At 51.9% G+C, this 25,497-nt stretch overlaps 1 protein-coding gene across 1 annotated transcript in view; it reads right to left on the bottom strand.

Moving 5' to 3' along the window:
- LOC142416133 (syntaxin-binding protein 4-like) overlaps positions 1-25,497 on the bottom strand; it is a 47,428-nt gene that overhangs the window by 17,309 nt on the left and 4,622 nt on the right. The window contains exons 2-7 of the mRNA XM_075515274.1: positions 17,468-17,541; positions 11,827-11,922; positions 10,960-11,029; positions 9,868-9,942; positions 2,652-2,737; positions 1,742-1,862 (exon numbers count right to left, since the gene is read on the bottom strand). Of these exons, the coding sequence (XP_075371389.1) occupies positions 1,742-1,862; positions 2,652-2,737; positions 9,868-9,942; positions 10,960-11,029; positions 11,827-11,922; positions 17,468-17,541 (522 nt within the window). The remainder of the gene's footprint in view (positions 1-1,741; positions 1,863-2,651; positions 2,738-9,867; positions 9,943-10,959; positions 11,030-11,826; positions 11,923-17,467; positions 17,542-25,497) is intronic.

The following is a 25,497-nucleotide window of genomic DNA, read 5'->3' as shown; positions in this document are numbered from 1 at the left end:
TGGTCTGCAGCTTCTGGTCCTCCTTGTGTTACCTGATAACTTAAGATGCAATGACAGCCCTGCATCCTGTGCCTCACAGTGACACCGGTGCGTAACCGTCCCGTGCTCCTCAGCGGTGCCATCCCCAGTGGTCAGACACCCCAGTGACAGAGCAGCGTGCTGCCAGCACCCCCAAACCAGCAGCGGGCCCCCAGGAGAGCCAGCTGGCTATGCGGGGGAAAGCGACTGCATTCATGCAGCATGCGTCTCACTCTTATGGAAAAACATTGCTCTAAGAAATATTTTAGGAAAACGATGTCATGAAATGTAACATTAAACCCTCTGTTCAAATCAAAATATCAGACATTATCTGTGGTGAGACTGAATCATATCTGGGTCCCGTTGCTGAATGGGGTGGCAGGACCTCAGATGACGCTGCAATGAGAGGTCACAGCCTGGGGACAACCTGCGGTGAGCAGAAGGGATGGCAGCCACATGCATGAAAAGACCCACGGCCCAAATTACGTCTCTGCAGCTGACCACCAACGCTCAGCTGCGATCAACGGTCCGTGATTTCAAACGGCTCATGCTGCTTCCCAGGAGGAGATCACTGGGGCCTGGCACTGGCATGGAGACAAGCAGAAGATGGCACAGTGTGGCAGCACTGAGCGAGGAGGCCACCAAGTCACGTCCCCTCTAGCCTGTATCGCAACCTGGAGTGGGTTAACAGCAGAGCAAGGATGTCTAGTTCGTCCAAACCAGCTGCCAAGTAGATGAGTTGGCCTCTCCTCTGTAAGGGTCTCTCACTCCATGCAAGCAGCTTAAACCTCTGGTGCCAAATATTTGTCCTCTGCAAATCCCTAATAAAGAGCTGGTATTTAGCAAGGGGATTTACTGGTTCTGCAGTGAGGGCTGGTTCTCTTTACCAGCAACTTGGCTTGTTTATGTTGGCAAAGGAAGGGAAGCTGCAAGCCCTGGGGACAGATGGTCCCAATTCCACGACGGTTAACACCCTTCGAGCTGTCCCTCTTGAGAAGGGCAACCCCGAGCTCCCTGGAGACGCAACTCCGCAGAAAAACAAGCTCTGCCTATCCAAACCACTGACCCTGCGAAATATGAAAGGGACAGATGACCACATGAAAACACATGCTCCAGGAGATGCTCTGGAGACAAAAGGATGCGGTGTCTGTAGGCAAACGGTGTTGACACCAAGGCAAACGGCGTCGGGAGTGTTTGCATCGAGAGGGCAGTGCTTGTGCTCTTGTTGTACGGTGTCAACGTGCCAGGAGCAGGGCAATAGAAAACAAGCTCCTGAAACACCTTCCCAAAGCACCACAGGCCTCACAGAAACGCTCTGCTCATGACATGGTTTACAAAGGTGATGTGCAGGGTCCTCTCAGCTGGCTGTAAGCCACGGCTTCTCCCCGGGTTTTAGAGGGGAGGAAGAGGAGCAGTTGCATTGTTAACTGTATTGCAGACATACTGACTGCCTCAACAGGGAAGCTTTTCAGCTCTTGGGCCCAGGCTGCCCAGGAACAGTCAAGATGCCACCACAACAAGGACTTCTAGAATATGCTGTGGCCTCCTAGCCATTGTGGTGACACAATGGTACAGAAGACATAAGGGAGAACAGAGCAGTTCTTCAAACACGGGAAGTATTTACTGGATCTACCCCTAAGACAGTGTTAGACGTGCGGTGATATCTTCATGACTGACTAAGGGACAGGCTTTGCGGGGCCGGCCCCGCGTGACCCATACGTACTGTGCGTGAGGGGGGTGTGCCGGGTTTCCGATGAAGGGGCCGTGGGAATTGGCAGGGCTCAGCAGCAGTGGGCTCTGAGAGCGTGAGGAGGAGCCTGAGGATGTACTTTCCAGGTATCGACCTGAACAGCAAAGTCAGAGTCAGTCCAGGGAATGCAAATACTCCCTCCTCCCCTGCTCTGCCACTGAGAGCTGACAGCATTTTCCTAGCTCTTTGGGGAAAACCACATGGTAGTTAAAAACATCAGTATATCGCTCATGGAAGGGAAACAGTCGGCCTCCTCAGCACAATTCCCGCATGGGACTGTCACCCCTCTGCCAGCCCTACATACCTCTGCCATAGGGGAAGGGTTGGCAGCCTTCCGGTGGGATACCAAGCCAGAGGGATGCCTTGTTTCCCCGTGCACACGTGATTTGGTGCGCTGGCACCTGGCTTAGGTTAACCTTGTTGCATGTCATTAAACATTTCCCATTTGCAAATGAAAAATAACGATCATTGAACGAATGATTGCTGAAATGCTTTGAAATCCATAGTAGCAAGCTGCACCTGCAGAGACGGGTATTGCTGGGGTTCCCTGCCCAGCATGTCACTTAGGCAGAGTCTGGGGATCTGGGAAGCTGTTATGACCCCAACTCAATTCTCCCTTGCTCACCCCAAGGAGGCTAGCTTGCTGCTTTGCTTTGTGCTTGCTCTGTGCAGGCAGGACTGGCCATGCCTGCTGCTCTGCGCCTGGGGACGCACTAAGTGCTTGCGGTAAGGACAAGCAGGACTTCTCTTCCTTCAAAACTCCACCCAAACACCTACACAAATCCAATCGAAACTCCTTCAAAATAACACTGGGATAAAGAAAACTCTCTTGGCAGAGAGAGGGGCTTTTGGTTTCCCCCCAAAGGCATGCTGAGCTACTCACTGCCGCCATGCAGGATCGGCGAGCTCCGCGCTGAGCCCGTATTGCTCTGGGAGCCAAACTTCTCCAGCAGCTCAGAGAACTCCCGCCTGGAAACAAAAACATAGTATAGTCAGCTGCTGCTTAAAACTGTTCCCCACCTGATTATATGACAACGGTGCCTCTGATGGCAGTGACTTACTACCAGGTCTATAGGGCCGATGCCCTCCAGCAATGGGGAGCAGACAGAGCTTTCTCATGCATAAGGGTATAATCGCCCTGGTTTCAAGAGGTTGTGCAAGACTTAAGGTTGATAATCAATCTCGCGTCAGCACAGCTTTCCTGCGATGGGCTGGAACTTTGGTGTGCTCCTTCCCTGCCCTGGAAAGTGTTCAGGGTGAACATGGGCAAGAGAAGCTGGGACAGGCACTGGTGACGGGGACTGTCCTTCCTGAGAGAGGGCAGATGAATGCAGGAGCCCTGCCTTACACCCTGCCCTGCACCCCTGCCTTGCACCCCACCGCTTGGACTGTCCCAGGAATCAGCTGGAGTCATTTCACCCCCAGCTATAAGGCTCAGAAGTTTTGCTAACACACCACACAAATTAAACAGACTGTCAGAAGGAGCTGTAACTATGCAAACATAAACCAAAAATATTTGGCCTATTTGTGACTCCTTCCAGAATAGTTAAATGTAGATTATTCTCTGTCTTTTCTCTTCCTTTCATAGACAGAAAGCAGATCCTGCTAGCTCTTGTTGGGGTAAAGATGGGACATGGCTTCTGGAGCACATGCGAAAGCAGCAGCCCACTCTCTGAATCCATCCATGGTGATATCCTCCATGAACATCGCAGGATAAACTCTTGGAGCATACGAACTTAACAAAGACCTGCACTTGTAAAGCGTGCTGGGGCAGTGCAGGCTTCTGTACTCTTCCCAGCAGCTCATGGCTGAAGGTGCTGAACCAGCAGGCACATGCTAAATTTACAGATACCACAATCAGAAAGGCTTGTCGGTGAATTCAAGGACGGGGAGCAGTGGCAACCCGCAAACATTTAGTATGATGCCTCTTGTCTTGAGGTAACCCCCCTGCTTCCTACATTACCTCTCTGCAAAGCAATCTCATCCACAACATCCCCTGGAAAGCTGGCTTGGTGCCCAAGTGCCTTCATTAATGCTTTGCTTCCAGGTTGAGTTTGACCACCATCTACCCAAGCGCGTAGAGTCCTTGATGAGCTGTAACTACTTGTACACAACAAGTGAATTGCTTCGCGACCTTCCTTTTCCCAAGTGTAACGTGTTGAGTTCTTAAACCATTAAGAACCACATTTACCAGCTCCTGCATCATTTCTGTAATTGTTCTTTGAGCTGCCAGGAGCCTCGCACATCCTTTCGGATGAGGAGGCACAGAAAAGGGATGCAGTGTTCAAGCATCAGCCTCCTGTGCCCGTCCCTGCCACATTGGCTCGTTGGGCAACACGTCTCCCACGAGCATGCTGTCCCTCTGCGACTGTGCAGTCTTCTCACTTCATAACCCAATGCTTCTGAATCAATCCAACCTTTTGGCAGAGAGAAGAGCCTCAAGGATGACTGATTTCTTACAGGTGTCATTAAACAAGCAGCCAGGCAATGGGGAGAGACCCTGAAAGTGTTTCTGTGGCCACAGTAACAACATTAGATGTCCACTTTGAAGGCATGAAGGAATCCCCATGGGAAGGTGCCTCCTTGATGCTGCAGCCACAGGAATAGCCTGCTTATGAGTGGCTAGCTCTCACACTTGACAGTCAGACAAGCTCAAGACATAAATCTGTAGGAAACCAGCCACAGCAAAGTTTCCTCAGCGAGGAGACTGCTCTTACACACAAGCAGACATTGTGTCATCTGCATACTTTACTGGGACAGATGTTATATATTATTGGCTAGATTAGAGTCAACAATATTAAATGATGAATGAATCATCAGCTCCTTAGGTTCCTGCTGGAAATGCTCTCAGTAATTTACATCTTCCCATTAACAACCAGCTCATTAACAAACTTCAAAGACCAGTGCCTGCCTTATCTAATATTGCCATCAAATGTATGCCTTATTAATTCCACTTAATGCTAATTTTAAATCCAAGTGTCACACAATACTTAGTGGAATGCCTTGGTGAATCCCAATACTTTGCATCAACACTATTGTCTTTATCAACTAAACCCATGACCTTAAAAAAAGACAACTCCTTTTGTTCAAAAACCCCACCTTCCACAAAGCTGTTCTAACTAGCAGTTTCATAGCGTTAGACACTGGAATAGATGTAAAAGCACTGAGAAAGTGGAAGGACAGCTTAGACCCCCTAGCAGTAGGACAGCGGTTTGCTGTTCTGTGGTTCCCTGGGTTGAACCTTGGATGGATCTTACCTTAGCAGAATTTTTCCAATTAGCCTCTGTATTTCTCGAGGTGATTCACACTCCCATTGCACTGGTAACTCATGCAGTGATGGCCTTATCCTTCCATGACCTATTGCAAGGGTAGGTCTAACTTGCTGGAACCTAACACATTATTTCCAGTGGTTACCGAGCCATCAGCAGCTGGGTTTTTGTTTTGGGCTGGGTGTTTCTGTGGTCGTCTATTGTTACATTTTCCTCAGACAATAATCCATCAGAGCACAGAACAGGTTATGAACTTAAAACAATGGCTAAAAAACTCTTAGTCAATGCAAGTGCAACTAGTCTGGCAGCTCTTACGCTCTTTAAACCCTGCTAAACAATGCAAACCCAGTCACCGATCCATGCTGTCAAACTCTGTTATAAGCAAGAGCAGGTATGACTTGGGCATTCTTTGTTGTTGTGTATTTCATGTCCTTAAGTTCATCCACAAAGCAATATTTATCATTATTTGCTCAGGAGCCTGAACAACGAGCTCCGAGCCCAGGGTTGCTTTGCTGTAGGGACGGTGTGACTAAATGCTACATCATGGGCGACTGTCCCGGCTCCTGCTTTGTTGGTCAGTTACTGCAAACCCCAGTTCCACCAAGGACATAAACACATGACTAACTTGAAGCACACACTTATCCCAGCAGCAAGCAATACACTTTCTGGTGTCAATCTCCCGAGAATTAATTTTGTGCGCAGTGCTGTATTTGAAGGAATTTACAGGCGGGCAGACGATGCCCAAACATTACCGATTAATGAACAAGTACACTGAAGGAATGCCAACAGGTCTTGCTTTGTGCTTTCAGACACCAAAAGATCTCAGAAGATGTCTTTAATATTTAAAATTTGACGCTTACTAAACCATTCTGAATTGTCAGGTGCCTGCAGGGCTAAAATGCCCAGCTTTAAAAAAAAAAAAAATCATGGGGTTGTACTAGGTGGAAAGTTCATTTTAGCCATCCCTTCTCCAGCTCTTTTTCATTAAGATGCAGACACATGAGGTCTGGAGGATCTCTGTAACAGAGCTCAGACCCGCACAGCCTTCAGCCAGCCCCACCGTGTGGAGCGGGATAATGGGGTTTGCCAGCAGCAGCCAGCTGTAGGCCGACTTTGCTACAGATTAAGCAGCAGGGGTCAATCTTCCTGCAGAATATTGTTGTTTTATCTCATAATACCTTTTTGTCCTGCCCTTTTGTTCTTGGGAGAACAAAGGGTGAATCCTACATCAAAGGTTACCTGAGAGCACAGTGTCTGGAAACCTCAGCTCTGCACCACAGCTGGGGGAGAAAGAGGAGCCTGTGACACCAGATAAATTAATAGCTTGTCTCAAAAAAACGAAGCCTGCAGGTCAGTGGGAACCGTGAACCCGAAGCACTGCAAAAGCATCACAAAAGCAGATTTTCTCGTGCCCAGCTTGCAGCAGCTGCAGCATTTCCACCGCTGTCTGGGCAGGACGATGCTCTGGAGCAGCAGCTCTGGCACGGAGCCCAAGTCCATCCCAGCACAGACCGGCCGGGGACAGGGCTGCGGAAAGCCGGCACGTGCCGAGCTGTGAGCCCTCCCGCACGGGCCGTGCTGGGCAGCACATCACGCCGCCGCTTGTCTTTGCTTTCCCGTAAATGCCTAGGAAGCAGTGACACGCACAGCTGCATCTCGGCTTCAGTGCAAAAGGACGCGTGTTTTTCCCCAATGACCCTGGGGCACCCCGGGCTTGCAGGAGTCAGCCCCACCACTGCCTTCCAGTTTAGCACCAAGTGCCCAAACAAGCCCGTGGGCTGACCTGCCGCTGTCACACGTAGGGCTCGCAGGAAGAAAGGGGTTACCTTGCATTCGCACCAGGCTGGGCATGAACTGCAGCAACAGGCTCTCTGCTGACTCCTGGGTATTGGTTGACATTGGTTGTGCATTTGCAGAAAAGCAGGCTGCTTTCCTTACTGCTGCTTGTGCAAGCCCTATTAATACAACAACCCATTTCAGCCGAGATGACTGTGCATATCGTGCGGAGATGCAACGTATTTAGCATTTTATCATGCGAGTACTAGGACGTGCAGTGCAAACTGGCTTTCTCACAGCGATAAACCTGAAAGACCAGGATGATATCTGTGCAACGCAGAGAAACAAGGAACTATTGTAACTTTCAGGCTGAGAATGAATAAACAATAATTATTCGTATGCAATAAAATTATCCCCATTAGCTAAAGATGAGCACAGATGAAAATCAGATCCAACCATCATCCAAACCCAGCATGTCCAGCTCTAAATCTGAATTTTCTGCTTTAAGCCCTAGCATTACTGCTGCTCTCTGCAGCATGTCTGATGCGACAGGCTGAAAACATGCATCTTATACACGCCAGGACTGAGTTCCATTAAGAGCACAGGTAATTTGGGCCTATAATTAACTCCAGGGACAAATAATAGCGTTTATGAGTCAAATTCACCCGAGGGCAACCACAACAAAATGCTGCTCAGCTGAGTCACTGGGAAAATTGGCAGGCGGGTTGAATTGTCTTCCAAACCCAGAGCCATTACGTTTCCTCCTCCAGCGTGCCTTGTGCGCTCAGGGTTTATGAAGACGACATGCGTGCGCGTATCTGCAAATCCCCTGAATTACACTCCTCCCCGTGTCATTCTCTTGGCTTTCGTGTCTCGTGAGCCACTTTGCTGGGCAGTGGGGAGCTGCAAGGCTGCCCTCAGCTCATGGGAGCTCACGGCGCAGCATCTCCGTGGGTATCATCACCTCCAGAGCTGACAGTCCCTGGGAAGTCAAAGAGCCCACTTCAACCCAGACAGAGGGCTGTCAGCTCACCCACGCTCAAGGACAGACTTAAAAGATAATAGGGCATCAATAAAATAAAGACAAAACTAAGGAGAAAAAAAAAAAGTAGAAAGCAGAAAAATCCTTCCCTCGTTGCCACAGCCCTTAATCCTGGAGATATGTATTTGTGTGTTAAACAGTTTGTGAGATGATTATGTAAATGAAATCTCTGCAAATCTTTTAAAAAAAAACCCAAAGTGATTACTTTCCCACTCTCCCGCCAGCTAACCTTTTGCAGATTTAACAGATAACCAACAGCAAATGGAGGCCAAATAAATTGCCTAAAGTTTCGTTGCCCTCCCCGTCTCCCTCGGTCGGTTTACGAGCAGCTCCTCCGCAGGGTGACTGGGGACTGCCGACAGATGCATGAAGGAGCTGGAGCTGCCGACAAAGCCACGCGTGCGTATGTTTTAAGAAACGTCTGCTGCAATTTAAGATATTAGGAGGCACATCAAGATGCCGGAACAGCTTGGAACAGGTCAGCATGGGTGAAGGCAGAAAACCCGCTTTGGGGGCTCTGGCTGAGAGAGGAAGCGTTTCCCTGAGCGAGCCCTGCTGCTGCTGGGCGCAAGGAGCTGCTCAGCTGCGGGAACCCATCCCTCCTGCTGGGGACCAGCCCCGGCAACAGCCACCCAGAGGGGACAGCGCGAGGTGCCCACTGCCACTTACACCCCTAAGGCCAGCGCAGGGACCACTGCGGCACAGAAGCGCATCCTGCGCATCCTTACTCGGACCAAGAGAGGGTGAAGCTCCCGAGTCTAGCTCCGGTGACCTGCTCGCTTCACCCGGTGCTTCCTCAGCAGCTGCTGAAGGACTTGCAGCTAATATAATGATTTGAGATGTCATTTTCACTGGAAGAGCGGAATAGAGGTAGGTAAAAAGCAGTCTGTCATTAATAGCAAATAATTATTCTGCCAGAATATTACTGTGTCAAAATTAGTTTCATCCCTGTCATTACAGCACTCTCACTATTCTGCTAAGGCAGTAACGCTCCACGGCTGCTGATGGATAAGGAATGAAACCATCATCTCTGACACTAACGGGATGCGGGTACGTTGAGCAAACGACTCTTGTGATCTTCAGCCACCCACGCGCAGTGCAAAGCCTCGGCGCCACCAGTCTGCCTGCCCACAACCGCGCTCTGCCTAAACCCACTCTCATTTCGGTGGTTCCTGGTGCAAGTTTCCGGACCTGTGTTCCTGTTCAGACCTCAAGTTTCCAGACCTGTGTTTCTATTCAACAGGGAGAGGATGCTCCAGCGCGTTGCACCAGATCTCCCAGGGGATGCGAGCAAAGGGCCCCACTAATCCCATACCTTGGTTTCCACAACCCTGCCCTCTCTCATGACACCATCACGGTCCTACACAGCTTAAATGCAGCCAAGACAAAACTGAACTCTTCCCTTCTCCTTTGGAATCCTCCAAGCCTCTCTAGAGAAAGCAAGGTTTTCCAGGGAGCAGTGAGGGGAGAGGTTTCAGGGAGAAACTGCTTGTCGTCCCCGAGAAGGAGGAATCCTCTGGGGAAGGAAGACCATAACTCAGCGTGTCTCACTGGAAAGGAAGGGGAAGATCCTGCTGTCCCTCTATGTCTTCATCCAAAGCTCTGTGCAGGACGTGATAAGCCATAGCAGCTCAGCACCACACAGCAGAGCTGAAGGAGCCCGTGCGACCCTACAGCCGAGGCTGGAGCTGCCCTGGTCCTTGCTGGGGAAACGCCTGCAGAAATCTGCTCGATGCTGGAGCTGTCATGGGAAGGGAAGCAAAGCCGGTGGCTCCCAGCTGCAGACCCTGGCAGAGGCTGGGCTGGAGCCAGGTTTGCAGCTGGGAGCCACCGGCTTTGCTTCCCTTCCCATGACAGCTTCAGTGTGTTCCCACCAGCGTACGGTTGTCAAAGACCCTTGGCCACCTCCAGCTTCACTGTGGGCTTCGAGCCCCGTTAGCCCAAAGGCAGTCCAGCTACAGTGCCAACAAGTGCTGCGATCCCCCTTCCCGGCACGAGATGACACCCCTTACCTGGCGTCGTCATCACGGGCTATAAGAAGGCGCATGTGGCTGGTGGCTGACGCCGTCCTCAGGATGTCCACGGCCCTGCGAGACAAGGACCGCAACGCGTCAACGCCGGCTCGCAGTGATGCTCCACCGAGCTCGCCCGGCCGCGTGTCAAAGCTCACGGCAAACTGGGCAGAGACCCATGGCCTGGGCAAGCCCCATCAGCAGCCAAGGGACTTTTTTCGGCTGGACGCCTGTGGAGCAGCCCCATTCCCAGCCCTGGCAGCAGGGCCGGAGGGCAACCAAGTCACAGCCTGGTTTTCGCGCTTCTGCACTAAATTAGAAGTCCCTGGTAACAAAGCAGACGCAGAAGATGCATGTGGCAGTGAGCAAATACCTCCCTGCACATCTCCCTCGGGAAGTTTCCATCTCAGGGATGACCACTTTCTGATTCAAAATACACGTGTCCTCGTGAGAGTCTGGGGGCCAGACATAGTCTCCCTGCAGCTGCAGAGATGTCCTCAGGGACCTCCTTCCTCAAACCCAGCCACTCTGGGGGTTTGGGAGCGGGAGAAGCTCCTCATGCTGCTTCCCAAGCATCCATCCAGCCTCAGCACGCCATGCAGAAGTGCCAGGCAGCAGCGGGCTAGCACCACGTTTAATGGAAAAGGGGTGCCCCAAAAGTGCGGTACTCCTCTGGATCAGTTAATTATTTTCTTGACAGGGAGACGAGGGGCTGGATTGCAGCTCCGGAGGGAATCCCCTGCGCAGAGCAGCCCTGTTGGGCTTAGGCACTGGCTAATCTGCACTGGGAGCTGCGGGGCTTGCTGGGAAGCTGTAGCAGATGGAGTGGGGGTGCCAGGAGCTGTTAAAAAACCCAGCATTTTGGGGAAATGCCTGAATATCTCACAAATACAGCTGGGGTTCACCGGTCTATTTTTATATAGAAAATTTTTGGTTTATAATTCCCAAGTTGGGTCTCGGGAACAGCGCTGGCTGCGTCAGAGCACAGACAAAGCGATGCCCTGGTGTCCTCCGTGCAACCTGCAACCTAAACTACTTCACAGAATTACACAAAAGCAACAGGAATGCAAAATTTCCGTTTGGATATGGTACCTCTCGCTTGTAACCCCAATTAAGGAATCTCCATTGACCTCCAGGATCTGGTCTCCTGGCTGCAGGCGCCCTAGAAAAGAAAACTAATGGATAGAAACGGCAGAAAATACAGCTTGAAGGGACTGGGAGAGGTTGGGCAGTTCCTCCCTTTGCCCAGAGACAGGATGAAATATGCATAGGTTGTTCCTGAGATGCTCATCCAACCTGTTTTTCAAGATGTCCATAGATGAAGTTTCTGCAACCTCCCTGAACAAGCCGTGCCAACGTCACAGCGCTTCCTCTGCTGTAGGAAGTTATGAAAGTAAATACCAAAAAATGCAATAAAGCTTTTACTTAATTCAGTTTGAGGTCAGGCAGAAAACCACGACTGGCACCTCCACCTGTTCTGGATTTATTTTTCTTTATTAGATGCAAAAATGATGTTGTAACATTTGGGAAAAAAAAAAAATCTTTCTGGCTTAAGTTATGAAGGGTGAACTCTGCAGAGCCCTGCCTAATACCTCCTTATTTGAAGATGCTCAGAGTGAAATCAGTGGCTCAGAGCTGAATTTGCAAAAGGATCTCAGGTGATTGTGGGGCTACGGGCAGTCAGTGGCACGTGGGAAAGGACAGGCAGCAAAGCGAAGGTCTTTGCGTGGCAGAGGTGGATCTTGCTTTAAATACACGAAACAAACGTACATATGCTGGGAAGCCGAGACAAGGCTGCTGTCGGATGTTACAATGATTGCCACACCAAAAAAATACCCCCACTGCTGGAAAGTCTGGGAGGAAGCACCTGAAATGTCTAATAAGGCAACGTATGAAATAAATACATTGGATTTTGGCTTTTCTCAGTCTTTGCGGTACTCTGCACCACATTTAACTCACCATCCACGTAAGCAACACCCCCTGGAAGGATCCTCTTGACATAAACTCCATATTCTTCTCCGGTGAGTTCCTTGATGCCACCAATTACCTTAATACCTGGAGGAAAAGAAGTGCCCATGACACAAAGGCAGAAGAATCATGGTTTCCACGGGCCGTCTCAGAGGGATGCAGCCTCCGACACAGCTCCCAGGTGCCTCGGCACCGCCTGACATCCCTTTTAAAAACCATTTGTGGAAAGCCCCGTGTATCCCCTGCACTACACAAGCAGCAGCAGAATCAACAGGATGCGGCTGCTGACACGACACAAAGGCTGAAGGCATCTGATAGCACCTGCTTGGAGCAACAGCTACGGAGACAAAGGCATAGGCACGGAGCGACCACCTTCCCCAACCCCAGGTTCATAGAATCATAGAATGGTTTGGGTTGGAGGGGACCTTTAAAGGCCATCTAGTCCAGTCCCCTGCCACGAGCAGGGACATCTTCAACTGGATCAGGTTGCTCAGAGCCCCGTCCCACCTGACCTTGGATGTTTCCAGGGATGGGGCATCTACCACCTCTCTGGGCAACCTGGGCCAGTGTCTCACCACCCTCAGCGTAAAAAATTTCTTCCTTATATCTAGTCTAAATCTCCCCTCTTTTAGGACAAGAGGTAATGGTTTTAAACTATTGCTACAGGCCCTGCTAAAAAGTTTGTTCCCATGTTTCTTATAAGCCCCCTTTAAGTACTGAAAGGCCGCAATAAGGTCTCCCCGGAGTCTTCTTTTCTCCAGGCTGAGCAACCCCAACTCTCAGCCTCTCTTCCCAGCAGAGGTGTTCCATCTCTCTGATCATTTTTGTGGCCCTCCTCTGGACCTGCTCCAGCAGGTCCAAGTTCATCACTGATGGGAAAGGATCTGATTCTGCTGTGGATGCCTCAGCCCGTGCTCGTATCTCTGATAACTCTTGTTATAGGAAACATTACCGGGGACAAGCGTTTCCCCCAGGAGACCCCCTTCGAGCTGCAACATCTGGGACAAGCCCCAGGTTCAATACAGTGGTGAGAACATCCCTGCTGCAAGCTCGCCTGCCTGCCAGGCTCCAGCAGCATCTCCACCACGGCCTTTGAAGCTGCCACCGATGGCAGAGCTGCACCTCAGGAGCAGCCCCGAGAGCAGCCACTTTTTATCAGTTTGGACCTGGGAGGAGCAGCCCAGAGGCAGGACGGGGGGTGCAGAGATGACCTTTGGTGTGGCCCTGAAACCCCCATTGCGGCAGCGTGGCCCCTGTAGCACCTCGGCAAAGGGCTCGTGCTCTGCATGGCCACCTCTCCAGCCAGGGGACCTGTGCCTGCCAGCGTGCGTAAGCTGGCTGGCAGGAAATGGCCCAAGAGACTTATTTGTCCGGGGCTCATTAAGTCCTGCTTCAAAGATCCAGGCTGTGGACAGAAGGATTAAAAAGCCCAGCTTTAATTAACAAATCTCTCCCGAGAGCCGCTGGTCGGGCATTTTGCTGCTCTGGGCAGGAGGGCACGCTGAGGACAGGCAGCACCGCAGAGAGGGGCACTGCCAGCTTCATCCTCTGGCTGCTGCCCTGGGCTGATGACCCCACCAAGCCTTGGTGGGGTCCTGGGATGCACGAAGTGGCCCCGTGCGAGAAACGCCTCCCTCCAGGGGAGCAGAGCACAGCTTCTTCCCCAGATACGAGACCCCTTTTCGAAACGAGCAGGAGGGAAGAGGAGTGGACCCTGGATCGGGATTACTCAGGACAACGGCGGTATTTCCATCCCTAGTTCCCTTTCTTTCATAACCCAAGGTCTGCTCTAAAGACCCTCACAGTTTTCAGCTACCTCTAGGGAAAGACCTTGTCTCTCAAGTCATCTTACATTAAAATTGTGATTAAAAACAGATTTATCACAATTTTTCATTTCATTCCCATATGCACCAATTGCTGCTTCTCCAAAGCACAAAGCCCCAGCCCCATCCATGCGCTGGAGTTTATTCTCTGGGCTTGATGCATTAAAACCATAAAACCCCCGGGCAGGAGGAGCTGTTTTACCGACGGCACTGGGAACTTATGGCAAAACACCTCAGGAGGAGGCACCAATGTTATTCTCCATTGCATTTTTTTTAAGAAATTCACTAAAATTTGAAATATTGCCCAAAAGAGGTATCTCTGAGCGGCGCAAGCCTCACCGAGGCATGGGGGCACGTCACGCACCTGTGGACCAAAGCGGGGAAGAGATGCTGCAGCTCCAGAGCCTGCTGACAGAAGGTGGAACCTGCTCATCACCGAGGATGCTCAGCTGGAAAGCTTCTCAGGTCCCGACCGGGCTGGGCTGGCTGCTGGTGGGCTTTGCCACCAGCTGGCAGAGAGACCCTGGGGAGCAGGCTCGCACTTGGGATGGGTTTGGGAAACCCCTGGCATGGGGGGGTCCTGCAGGGCCAAAGCCCCATCGGCTCCCCTGGATGGGGAGGACACTGGAAGTCTGGCTTAAGCCAAGGTGATGACTCAAGAAGTCATCATAGGTCTTTCTTCACACCGGAACATGAAGTAATTAGGAATGATAAAATGCGTTAGATAAACGATGTGAAAATCTGCATCTCAGAAGAGGGGCAGCTGCAGCATCACCCAGCAGCCCAACAGGACCTGCTTGTGACAGGCCTCTCTGCCAAGGTATCAAATCAATAATGACTCATTTCCCTTTTGTGTCTGCAAATCAATTGTAATAATGGCTTAATATAGCTGAAGTATCTACAAATCCTCCTTTATCCCCAACGATGTCAGGAGAAAATCCGATCTTGTTATTAAAATCGGTGATTACTCACAGTATTGCTCCCAGACACACTCAAACTTTGACGGGGGGGGGGGGAGGAAAAAACCCTGACTTTTAACTCCCTTGTTGGCAAACCAGCTGGGTGCTGCCAGGCTCTGCTCACGCTGCCCTCCCACCCATCACCTTGCCGTGGAGGCACCGCAGATGCCAGTCCTGCCCCCCCGAGAGATGCGCTGGGGAGTGCCCACCAGGGCAGGGAGGAGGAGGAGGAGGAAGGGCTCACCCCTGCCAGGGCTCAGACCAAGCCGCGGGACAGCCCAGGACTGATTGCAACAAACCCGAATCAAAGATTGTGGTGGTAGCATTCCTAGGAGTCTTTGTATTTTATAAGCCCTTATTTCAATCAAATTTATATTTGGGACCCAGTGTAGGTAAATAACGGCTCTTTAATTATCACAGCATCAAAGTCCCGGTATAATGCTTATTAAGTCATACTTAGGGCCAGATAATCTAGCCTATTTTGGATCTCTCTCTTTAATCTTTCCTTTCTGGCAAAGGTCCTGGAGCCAATGCCCATGTCCCCAGTATTTTCTCTTTTGCAGAACAAACATTTATGGGAAAACTCCAGGTGGGCATACAGGTTAGACTGACCAAGACGGTGTTTTCTTGAGATTCTTAGTGATCCTATAAATTTCTTCCAGACCCTCAAGCTTCTCTGGCACATCTAATCCTGCTCCCACTAATGCCACTGTCGCAGCTCTCAACTTCTCAGGCTATAATCTCACCTGCTTCCAGCTCCCTATAGCACAGGTCAAGGGGTGTCCGGGCTAATCTGGTTGTTTAGCCCAACTGTAATCATCTCCGGCACATCCCGACCCCTCCGGCCACTGTGCCCTGCTCCTGGCAGTCCGCACGGAGAGAGGCTGCCCGCTTTGCGTCTAAGCTAGCAATGTTCAATTACATTTCCCTTAATCCCTCTTGATCTTGCGGCCCGGGCCAGCCTTTCCTGTCTGGAGGAAGGGACAGATTGGAGGTGAATCACTCGCTGCCCTGTCCTAAGAAGATGAAGGTCAAGATAATGGGATCTCAGTGTTTCTGAGAAATGCTTCTTAATCAGCACTTCCCTTTGATGGCTATTCTTTAATTCAAAGTTCAGGTTTTAGGAGCCGCCAGGTAACCCCTTTGAACTTCTGCTGAGGTTCACATGTGGGTTTCCACCTAAAGCCACAGAGCAACAGACCTGGGGCCAAACGCTGACCTGCCGTGCCGGCACTGAGCGGGCTGATGCTGCCCTGAAGAAACTCTGCTGGAGTAACACCTGCATCTGAACCTAGAAACTCAGGGAGGCACCTTTTTCCCCCAAAAAACATATTCTGAGCAGCTACACCTACACAGGAGACACAGGGCTCCTGCAAGCACCACTTGGTCCTCAGCAGAGAGGGATGATTTCTGGAGGACAACCACGTGTCTTGAGTGTTTCAAACCTCACAAGAGAGGATGAAGAAAGCTGGTGACCGCATTAGAAAATCCGCATCATTCCTGCAGCGTGTCACAACGCCCTGTAGAGGGTCTGCCAGACCCTGCAAAGACCCTCTGGCCACAGACTCCTCCTGGAAAGGAGGAGTATTGGGACCCAGCAAAGTGGCTCGCAGTGGGCTGCAACATCTGTGCACCTCTTCCAGAGGTCAGCGGCAGCCCGGTCAGGCTTTTCTGGGTCTCCTCCTTTAACGAGCTAATCTTAACCCAACAGCTAAAATCCCATCAAGTCAATCAAATCCACCTCTGGAGATTAAAATATCATATTCACCCAGCAAAGATATTTCTCTGAGCTCCTGTGAACATCATGAACAGAAGACCAGGAGAAGAGTCAGCAAAGCCTTTCCTCCACAGCAGAAAGCCCCGTTACCCAAGAGCTGGAAACAGTCAATAATGAATCTATAATTAATCTCAGGTCTCAGGAAACCTGACCTTGTTTCTCTGGTGAGTTTGACTTCTCAGGAGGGGTCCCCAGATGGTCACCCAGGGACCTCACCGAGGGGCCTGCAGCTGCTCTGCGGGATGATGGGCTGCACTCGCAATTAAAAATTATGGAGGAGACTGCGTGGTGGACCCCGAGAAATCCTGATGCAGGATTACAATTTTTTTATAAAGTCCATGAAAGAACGCCAGTATTTATGCTGCTGGGTACACAGCGGTCAGATGAGATGCTATGCTGGATCCTTTCGGGCTGAGTTTCATGCACCTGTGGCTATTTCTCACGTTCTGATGGATGTGACCATCTCTTTTCCCTTCTCCTCCGTGCTTTGATGTTCAGAGCACCGTGGAAGGACGTCTGACTCGCTCGGTGCTCATACCCTTACCCGTGGGCCAAACTTTCCAAAAACAACTCATGCAGCCCGGTCCCCAGGAGAGCTGCAACGCCCTGCGTCGCCCATCAGGGTGGCATCCCGGGGGGCCCTGCCTGCAGCGGGGCAGTGGCAGCCGGCAGGGACAGGCAGCTGGGAGGTGCTTGGGATTTTTTTTTTTTTTAATTTCTAATTTTTTTTATTTTAAATGTTAATTTAATTAATTCAGCAGAAAATTCTGAAAAGCCTTTTCCCCCCCCGTCCTGCTCAGGGGAGGGGCTCTGGCCCCAGGCTCCTGCATAGCTCTCAGCACTGCGGCTGCCCACCATCAGCGGGGAATTAGTTGGGATTGTGACCTTATTTTAACCTCCCAGCTGCAAAAGGTGCTATCAGATGCTCGACACAGGCAGGCACAAGAAGCAATATTTCTGTGAGATATCGAACCACATAGGGAGGCACATCACGACATGGGTGCTGGGGACCGGGTGGATGTTTGAGGGGCCCCAGCCCACCCCAATGTCCCTTGCGGAGGTTCAGTACTCACCCAGCCCGTTTGCACAGTCGTCGAAATCAAAGCAGTGCACAGTTCGATCCATCCCGTACGGTCCCATGAGCGTCCTGAGAGAGAGAAGAGAAGCATCTTTCTTTCAGGGGCTAAAACAAACAGATGCACAGGCGCCCAACCGACACGTGCACAAGCACATCCTTCCCACCACCCCGGACGTTGCCGACAGACACGCAGGTTGCGGGACACGGCCCTGCATATTAAGTCCACGCTGGCAAAAAGCAACCCCCTCCCACCTCCCTCAAAGTTTATACAGATAAATGGGAGAATATGTGCAGGGCTGGACATCATCCTCCCCACCCAGCAAATCTGATGGACCTGTCTGTGATTCATTACCCCAGATTAACGGGGCTGGACAGCTGTCCAGCTCCCGGGAAATGAGATCAGAGCTCGGACCAATGTTCCGGGAATAAACCAGTTTCACAAATACAGACAGCCTGTAATGAAGACAGCCGGGCGCGATCTGCTCCTGAGGTTTTGTAACGTAGGCAGTCTCCATCCCTCTGGCAGGGGGTCTGGAAAAGGGGGATGCAAGATCTGCTGAGCCGCTTCAAGTCCCTGCCTCGCCAGGTCAAGGGTGGGAGCTTCTCATCGCAAGCCAAAGCGGGTGGAAGAGCATCGTACACCTGAGTTTCCCCCGTGCCAAGTAACTCTCCCAGCCGCCCCACAGTCTCCCCCTAAACCCTTGCTGGCAAGGTGGGTGTCCCAAATAAATGACACCAAAAGCTCCACTCTGCCCTAACTGGGGACCCCAGACTCCAAATCTGGGACCACCAGCGCTTCTCCTCCTTGGGTGGCCCCTGGTGGTCACCCCCGTGAGGATGGGTGGACGTGAGGATGGTTGGACCTTGATCTGACAAACCCAGAGCCAGACGTGCCAAGGGGGAAACCAGGGGTGAGGGGCTCCCAAAACACTCCACTTTCCAGGATTTAAGTCACAAGAGAAAAGAAGTTTCTGAATCAATATCGGATCCCAAATCTGGATACAGCTGAGGAGGGACAACACCGTGCGGCACAACAGGCTCTCCCAAGTCCAGCGGGACGCAGGAGAGGAATAAACCTTGGGGACTTCTCTTTGCAGGCATCCAAAATACCTCTCAAAATATCAAGCTATCTGAAAAGCTCTAAGATTCGGACTGGAAGCTTTTTCTCCCTGTTAAAAATATCCCCCCTTGATATTCTTGCAACGTTTCACATATTCAAGAGACTGGACAAACAACTGGCCACATCTGGCTGTCAGAAAATGGAGCCTGAAGGCATCCCAGGAAGCCAGAGCAGCCCTGGGCCCAGACTGGTTCAATTTACCATCCAGGATTTTCAGAGTATTTTGAGTAAATCACCGAGGAAACTCCACCACAAGTAAACAGAAATAGCTCAAACCGGGCTGAAACATGACATAAGGTCGGAGGTTTCGGTAAAGCAGATGCCTACTTGATACAATCAACTTTTATCCCCAATTTGATGCACGAACGGTGGAGCAGAAGCGAGCTTCGCTAACGCTAGAGACGCAAGAAATCCAACCACAGGCGCTAGTGATGAAGTCCTCAGCTCTTTCTGCTGCGCGCAAGCCATCTCTGCCACCGAACCCTGCTCCTGGAGAAGCCACAGCAGATAACCCTTGGCTAGGGGTGGCCACCGGGACCCCCAGGCTGCCCCGTGCCCCCTCCCCAATTCCTGCCCTGGCTGCAGCGGGGATTACCTGCTGATGATGATGGCTCCCTTGTAAAGGACAGAGACGGCGGGCATCTTGCTGGCGGCGGCAGCCCAGCCCTGCCGGGCGCCAGCCACTCCGATTTGGCAGGAATCCGTTAAAGCAATGGAAAAAAAAAAAAAAGGGGGGGGGGGGAGGTCGGAGGGGGTCACGTGGTCTCCCCGTATGCATGTTAATTCCACCCAACATTAACACAGATCAGCTAAAAACATCTCCAACTTTAGATTAAAGCTTACGCAAGCCAAAGCCACCACGGCCCATCACAAGCGCCTTCCCGAACAAGCGGGGAGGGAGCTCTACCGGCCCCCCAGCAGGGCCGTCGCGCTCATCGTTAACACAGCGGGGTAATTATTTGGATGCATCCTATTGCGCGTCTTTGGGAGCAGCCCCTCCAGGGACGAAGGGCAGCATTCAGTGCAGGACATGTGTGCTCACCATCCCTAAAGGCTTAAAATCCGTAGCAAAGCTTTGGAAGTAATAACAGACTGTAGCACTTAGGGGTTTAGGTGGTTTTTTTTTTTTCTTTTAGCATCTTTTCCAGTCCACAGTGTTTCTTTCTTAATACAAAGCAAGTTCAGCTGCTCCACTATCTGTGGGAGGTCAGAGGTATGATTTGCCTTTAAACAGCCTCTTTAAACAGCCTTAAAAACTGTCTCGCCGCACATCACCCAGCCAGAGAAGCAACGTGACCCCCGTTTTGTGGGATGTGGGGATGGAGACATGAAACGAGATTATCCAAGGTTGGCCAGTGAGCAGGGATGGAGCTGGAACAAGCCACCTCGGGGCTCGGCAGGAGCAGGGCTGTGATCTCGGTGGGCTCGGCGTGAAACGAAGAGAAATTCCCAGGAAACGTGCTCCCCTGGAGCTGCGGGCAGTGGGAGGGCACAGGTCCTGCATCCCTGGCAGCTCTGGGGAGCAGCTAAGGTAGCAGGTAAGCTGTTGGCCCTGACTCCATCAACGGTGCCTCTCGCGTGCCGTTCCCACAGCGTCTCTCTGCCGGCTCCGGGCCAGACCCCGTTAGTGGTACCAGACCTCAGTCCAGCTCAGCTGGGGATCAGGTATGGACGTGCTTGCTTGGGACTGCAAACTCTTTGCCAAATATTTCCTCGAACCTGGTGCTGTTGGGTATTACTTTTCCCATGCGTGAACAACTAATTTTATTAGCAAGAGCTTCCCCGATGGTCATGTGAAGCCTTGCTGGGCAAGTTCAAGGTGCTTTAAAATAATGGCAATGCGAAAAGTTTTCCTGCATTTTAATTGCCTTTTTTAAAGTGACTTCCATTTGGGGGCATTCAGATGAAATATTAAAAACACAAGTAGACTAGACCTTTAGGTGGCCAAAACTCTCCTAAAAAATGAATTCATTTAGCTGCAAGGTCAAAATTTGGATAAATAATGCCAACTGGACATCAAACATAGACGCATCCGGCGATACATTACACGCACCCCCCCAGAGCAAGGCAGGCCCACCTAGTCCACGCCTGCACGAAGGCTTTGGCCGAGTCAGACGAAGCCCAAGGGCTTGTACGTGGGGCCATTTCCCAGTCTGCTGGGCAGCTGCAGCCTCCCCTGCACCAAGAGCCTCACGAAGCTACTCATCCTCACACAACCCAAGGGCGGGGAGACGCTCTTTCCCCTGCCATCCTGCAGACGAAGTCCAGGGCACGGAGAGCCGAACATCATGCCCCATTAAGGCAGGAGGGTCCAAGCGCCCGGTGACCCCCAGCTCTGGTACTACGTGACTCGGTCAAGGCTAGCCAGGAAGTTTTGTGGCAGAGGGGACACAGGAATTCTGCTCCCCGGGGGTGCGGTAACCCTCCATTCGTGCCTGTTCTCCCGCGGCGGGGAGCTGGTCCGTGCCAGGGCACAGCTCCTTGAGGGGCAGGAGCACCCCAGCGCTGAGCCCACCTCGGGGTGGCCTTTTTCGGCAGCTCACCTGTAAACGGATGCTCGAGCAGCCCTCACCCACCAGCCTCCTGCCGGTTACGCTAACGATCATACTCCAGGTCCTCTAATAATCACCTTGGTCGCGGTAAGAGACAATTTCCATCCCACCACCAAAATTCGATGTGCAACCTTCTGAGGTCCTTTGAGACTCTGCTAATAAATTAATTCACAGAATTACCCTTTTGAGTCATGGGCCGGAGACTTGGCTGGAATAAATCAGTGCTGCTGAAGGAAAGGGATAGCACAGGCACGGGGGCAACGTCAACAGGAGAAGGTGACCTCTTCTGACCAGCTTCAGAAGGGCTGCAGGATAGCCCCCTGGAGCCAGGCCCGCCCAACGCCAAACGTGCAGGCAAATGGGAGAATTTCCCTGCCTCGCAATTCAGTAATTCATCCACCCCGGTTTCTGCACCTCAGGGAACAATTTTCACACTCAGCGTTAAGCGGACATGTGTTTGCCTGGGGCTTGGGTGCTCAGCACCTTTGAAACCAAATCCTTCAGCAGTCCAACCATGGTCCCACCAACCGCTGCCAGCTGCACCCGGAGACACGCTTGCCCTTTCCGCGTGCCGATGCTTCACACCAGCTGGGTGGGATGTTGCAATAAACCACACGTTTGTCTGCGAGGTGGTGAAGTAAGTGGAAATCGAACCAAAGAGGCCTTCAGAGAAGAGGAGGAGGGCTCAGCTTCAAAGTTTACCTCCAAATCCTCAGATCCCTGACTCCATCCTCCACAACACAGACTGACCCTGGCAAAAGCATCAGACACTGATGCTGCTCCTGCCGATTAACGTCTGTCTTATTTGGAAAAAGTTTCAGCAAAAGAGCCTCAGAAGTTTTTAGTGTTTTAAAACTCGGGCTCACACTCAGGAAAGATTTGTAAGCCACGTATAAGCTGCCCAGGGGTCCCAGTCCTGCTACGTATAACCAGCATTGAAGGCAAACATCCCACTGGCAAAGGGGATACGCCATATGCTCAAGCTCTTTACTGAGCTGGGACCTCGCTGAGCAACTCAGAGTAGATCCAGCTGGAAAGCTCAGGCTTCTTACCCCAGGGAACCGCCGACGAGACTTTACATTTTTAAATAAAGGGGTGAATGGAAGGAGCACGGATTAAGTACAAACTAACACCACAGGGCTGGACAGCGTATAAATACGTGCTTAACTGGCGTGTCCACCTTTTTGTTGACTGCTCGAAAAATGAGTTCGAGAACTCATTGAACTCATTGAAAAAATGGATTTTTTTAATCTATGTAAAAAGTTATTGTGGCTTTAAAAAAATACTTTTAATATAAAAAGTTGAGTGAAACTGTATCAGTCAGCTTTACTTAACACTAGCATGTATAAGCAGGGGTGGGTGAAGCTATGGGTGGGATCAAAATAAGTCTTAGAGCAGGACCATAAGGTAAAAAAATGCTGACGGCAAAATACGGCACGAGTCAGGCGCATTTCCAATACATTTTTCTAAGAGATGACGAAGGGGAAAGCGGGGGAGAGAGAAACTGGGAGCGCTGGGGAGAGGCACAGGAAGGGAGCGGGTTACGTTCCAGCCACCGTGTCTGCTGCAGCGGTGCTCTCCCCATGCCGCAGCAGCTGGCGGAGCTGCTGCGTGCTGCCGAGGGGCAAGGAGGCAAAGCAGGCTGTTACGGGGGCTGGCTGCGCCCTACACACCACCCCACCTCCTCCAGGGCATCGCACCTCCTCCAAACCATCAAACTTTGGCCATCGCCAAGAGGAAGCAGGTGGAGAAGATGGTGGCAGTACATATGTCTAGGTTTCAGGGAAAAAAAAAGAGGGAAAGAGGATGGCTGCAACAAGCACAACCAACAGTAAAGTTACTTTTTCTCATCATGCAGGTCTCCCCTTGCCTTTCCCACCCAGACTACGAGCAAACAGTGCTGGGAATAGTTGGCCCACAGTAGGTGGAGGTCGTGGGTTTAATGTCATTGGGAGCATTGGCACCGCACGGTCAACGCGGGGACAGAGAGATGTCCAGCAGAAAATGCAAAATTGCATGGCAAGACATTGCTCAAGGCTCGTCTCTTGTGAAACACGCTTTAATTTGAAACTGCGTGATTCAATGACTGCTCTCCCCAGCCAAGCAGTTCTTTGCAGCCTGACAGCTCAGGTAGGACCATCTCCAGGTCATGTGAAGGCCATACAAGCAAATAAATAGAGCCTTCAGTCTCCTCAATTATTCCAGCCCCAACATAGAGGCTAAAACCCGGGAACCAATCTTTTCATGCAACTTGGCCTTCAGCACTGACTGATGGCAAAGAGATCTGGAAGACTTGTGCAGCCCAAGCCACAGCCCATGGAGCTCCTTTGGCAGGTGGAAAAGCCGCCTTGTCTGAAACTAGAACTAAAGAAATGTCTCCAGCACGTCAAAGGAGATGTCCGTCTGCTGGTGGGACAGCCAAGAAGACAACTCCACCACTTCCCCAATTGAAGAGGACCTCCACAGATCGCTGTGTCAGAGCAGGGCTGTCTGCCCCAGGACACACAGCACCTCCGGGCTTCCCGGCTTTGAAGTGACCAGCTCCTGGACTTTCAATGTGTTAGTTTTCAGTCCCCTCGTGAAGGTCTGCAGACTCCGTGGGAAGGATACTCACTCCTGCTTCTCTCCCCCCTGAGATTTCCTGGCAGCACATTTTAAATTCGGATTTTCTCCTAAAAACCAATTACACGGTCCTCCCTGCCGCCAGCCAAGCAACGTGCTGCTTGAGGGGAGAGCTGCCTCGAGGGTTCCTCCCCTTCACTGCCCAGGGCAGGAGATTTCAGCCTTCTTGCTTTAGAAAGCACCATTAGGACCAGAGATATAAAGTAATGGTTTGCATAAGGATGCAAAAAAATTGATGAAAGTTTCTTTTCTATCCAACGGAGAATCATGAGTAGATGCAACTCTGCTACATTATTATCCACCTCTCCTCAATGTGTTGGTCAAAGGACCTTCTGGGCAAGCAGCCTGAGGCCTGTCTGTGGATAAAAGGCTCTCCTACATTTCTTCCTTGGTTGTCTTCTGCCTCCTTCCTTCCCTGCTTCTCGGGAAAGGGCACTGTGAGCACCAAAGCAGGCGAACAGCAGCCACGGAATCGCACTTGCAGCTGGAGGAGCCACGCGTGGTTGTCCCCACAAACCAGGGCTGGCTCCTCATAGGCAGGCACTCTCTGCGGTCGGTGCTGCCTGCAGGATAGGGAACTGTGAGATTTATGATGAAAAATAGCTACAGAAAGAGAGAAGACCCAGCCACAGGGACAGGCATGTTGATGAGCATGAGAAGAGAAGCAAAGAGGTGCAGAAACACAGGGCAAAACGAGAAAGTCAAGGGAAGGGGCCAGGTACAAGGACATGGTGCTCTCAGCCCTGCCAGCGAGCCGGGAGGGGTTTGCCCCACACCAGCCAGGCGGTCAGGGCAGCCAGGCTCGGCCGCCCTCGGCGCGGGGACCAGCCGAGCCTGGACACGGCCAAGAGCCATGGGGATGCCCAGCCCGGCCAGGTCCCGCAGCGAGCATCCCTGGCCAAATCACCCCACGCCTGGAGCATCCCTGGCCAAATCACCCCACGCCTGGAGCATCCCTGGCCAAATCACCCCACACTTGGAGCATCCCTGGCCAAATCACCCCACACTTGGAGCATCCCTGACCAAATCACCCCACGCCTGGAGCATCCCTGGCCAAATCACCCCACGCCTGGAGCATCCCTGACCAAATCACCCCACGCCTGGAGCATCCCTGACCAAATCACCCCACACTTGGAGCATCCCTGACCAAATCACCCCACGCCTGGAGCATCCCTGGCCAAATCACCCCACGCCTGGAGCATCCCTGACCAAATCACCCCACGCCTGGAGCATCCCTGGCCAAATCACCCCACACCTGGAGCATCCCTGACCAAATCACCCCACGCCTGGAGCATCCCTGGCCAAATCACCCCACACTTGGAGCATCCCTGGCCAAATCACCCCACGCCTGGAGCATCCCTGGCCAAATCACCCCACGCCTGGAGCATCCCTGGCCAAATCACCCCACACCTGGAGCATCCCTGGCCAAATCAATCACCCCACACAGGCAGCAGCTCCAGGCAGGACCCCGAGCTCGGCAAAGCAGCAGCAGCACAAGAATGCCAGAGCCGGGGCCGGGCTGTGCTGACAGCAGCATCACGGAGCCCGCGGGGAGCCTCTGTGCACGGCTTAGCAGAGGAGCAGGGTGCGAGCAGGTTTGCGTGGGTGGGAATCGGAGGTGGAAAGACGTCCTGCAGCAGCAGCGAGGTCTGTCTGAGGGCTTTCGCCTTCGGGAAGCGGCGGCCAGAAGTTTGGAGGTGGGAGGGTGCAGCCCTCGGCAGGGCACTGTGG

The sequence above is a fragment of the Mycteria americana genome, chromosome 12, assembly GCF_035582795.1.
Source record: "Mycteria americana isolate JAX WOST 10 ecotype Jacksonville Zoo and Gardens chromosome 12, USCA_MyAme_1.0, whole genome shotgun sequence".
Lineage (NCBI taxonomy): Eukaryota > Metazoa > Chordata > Aves > Ciconiiformes > Ciconiidae > Mycteria > Mycteria americana.
The sequence above is the reverse complement of the archived record's forward strand: the minus strand, read 5'-3'. Positions and strand labels throughout refer to the sequence as shown.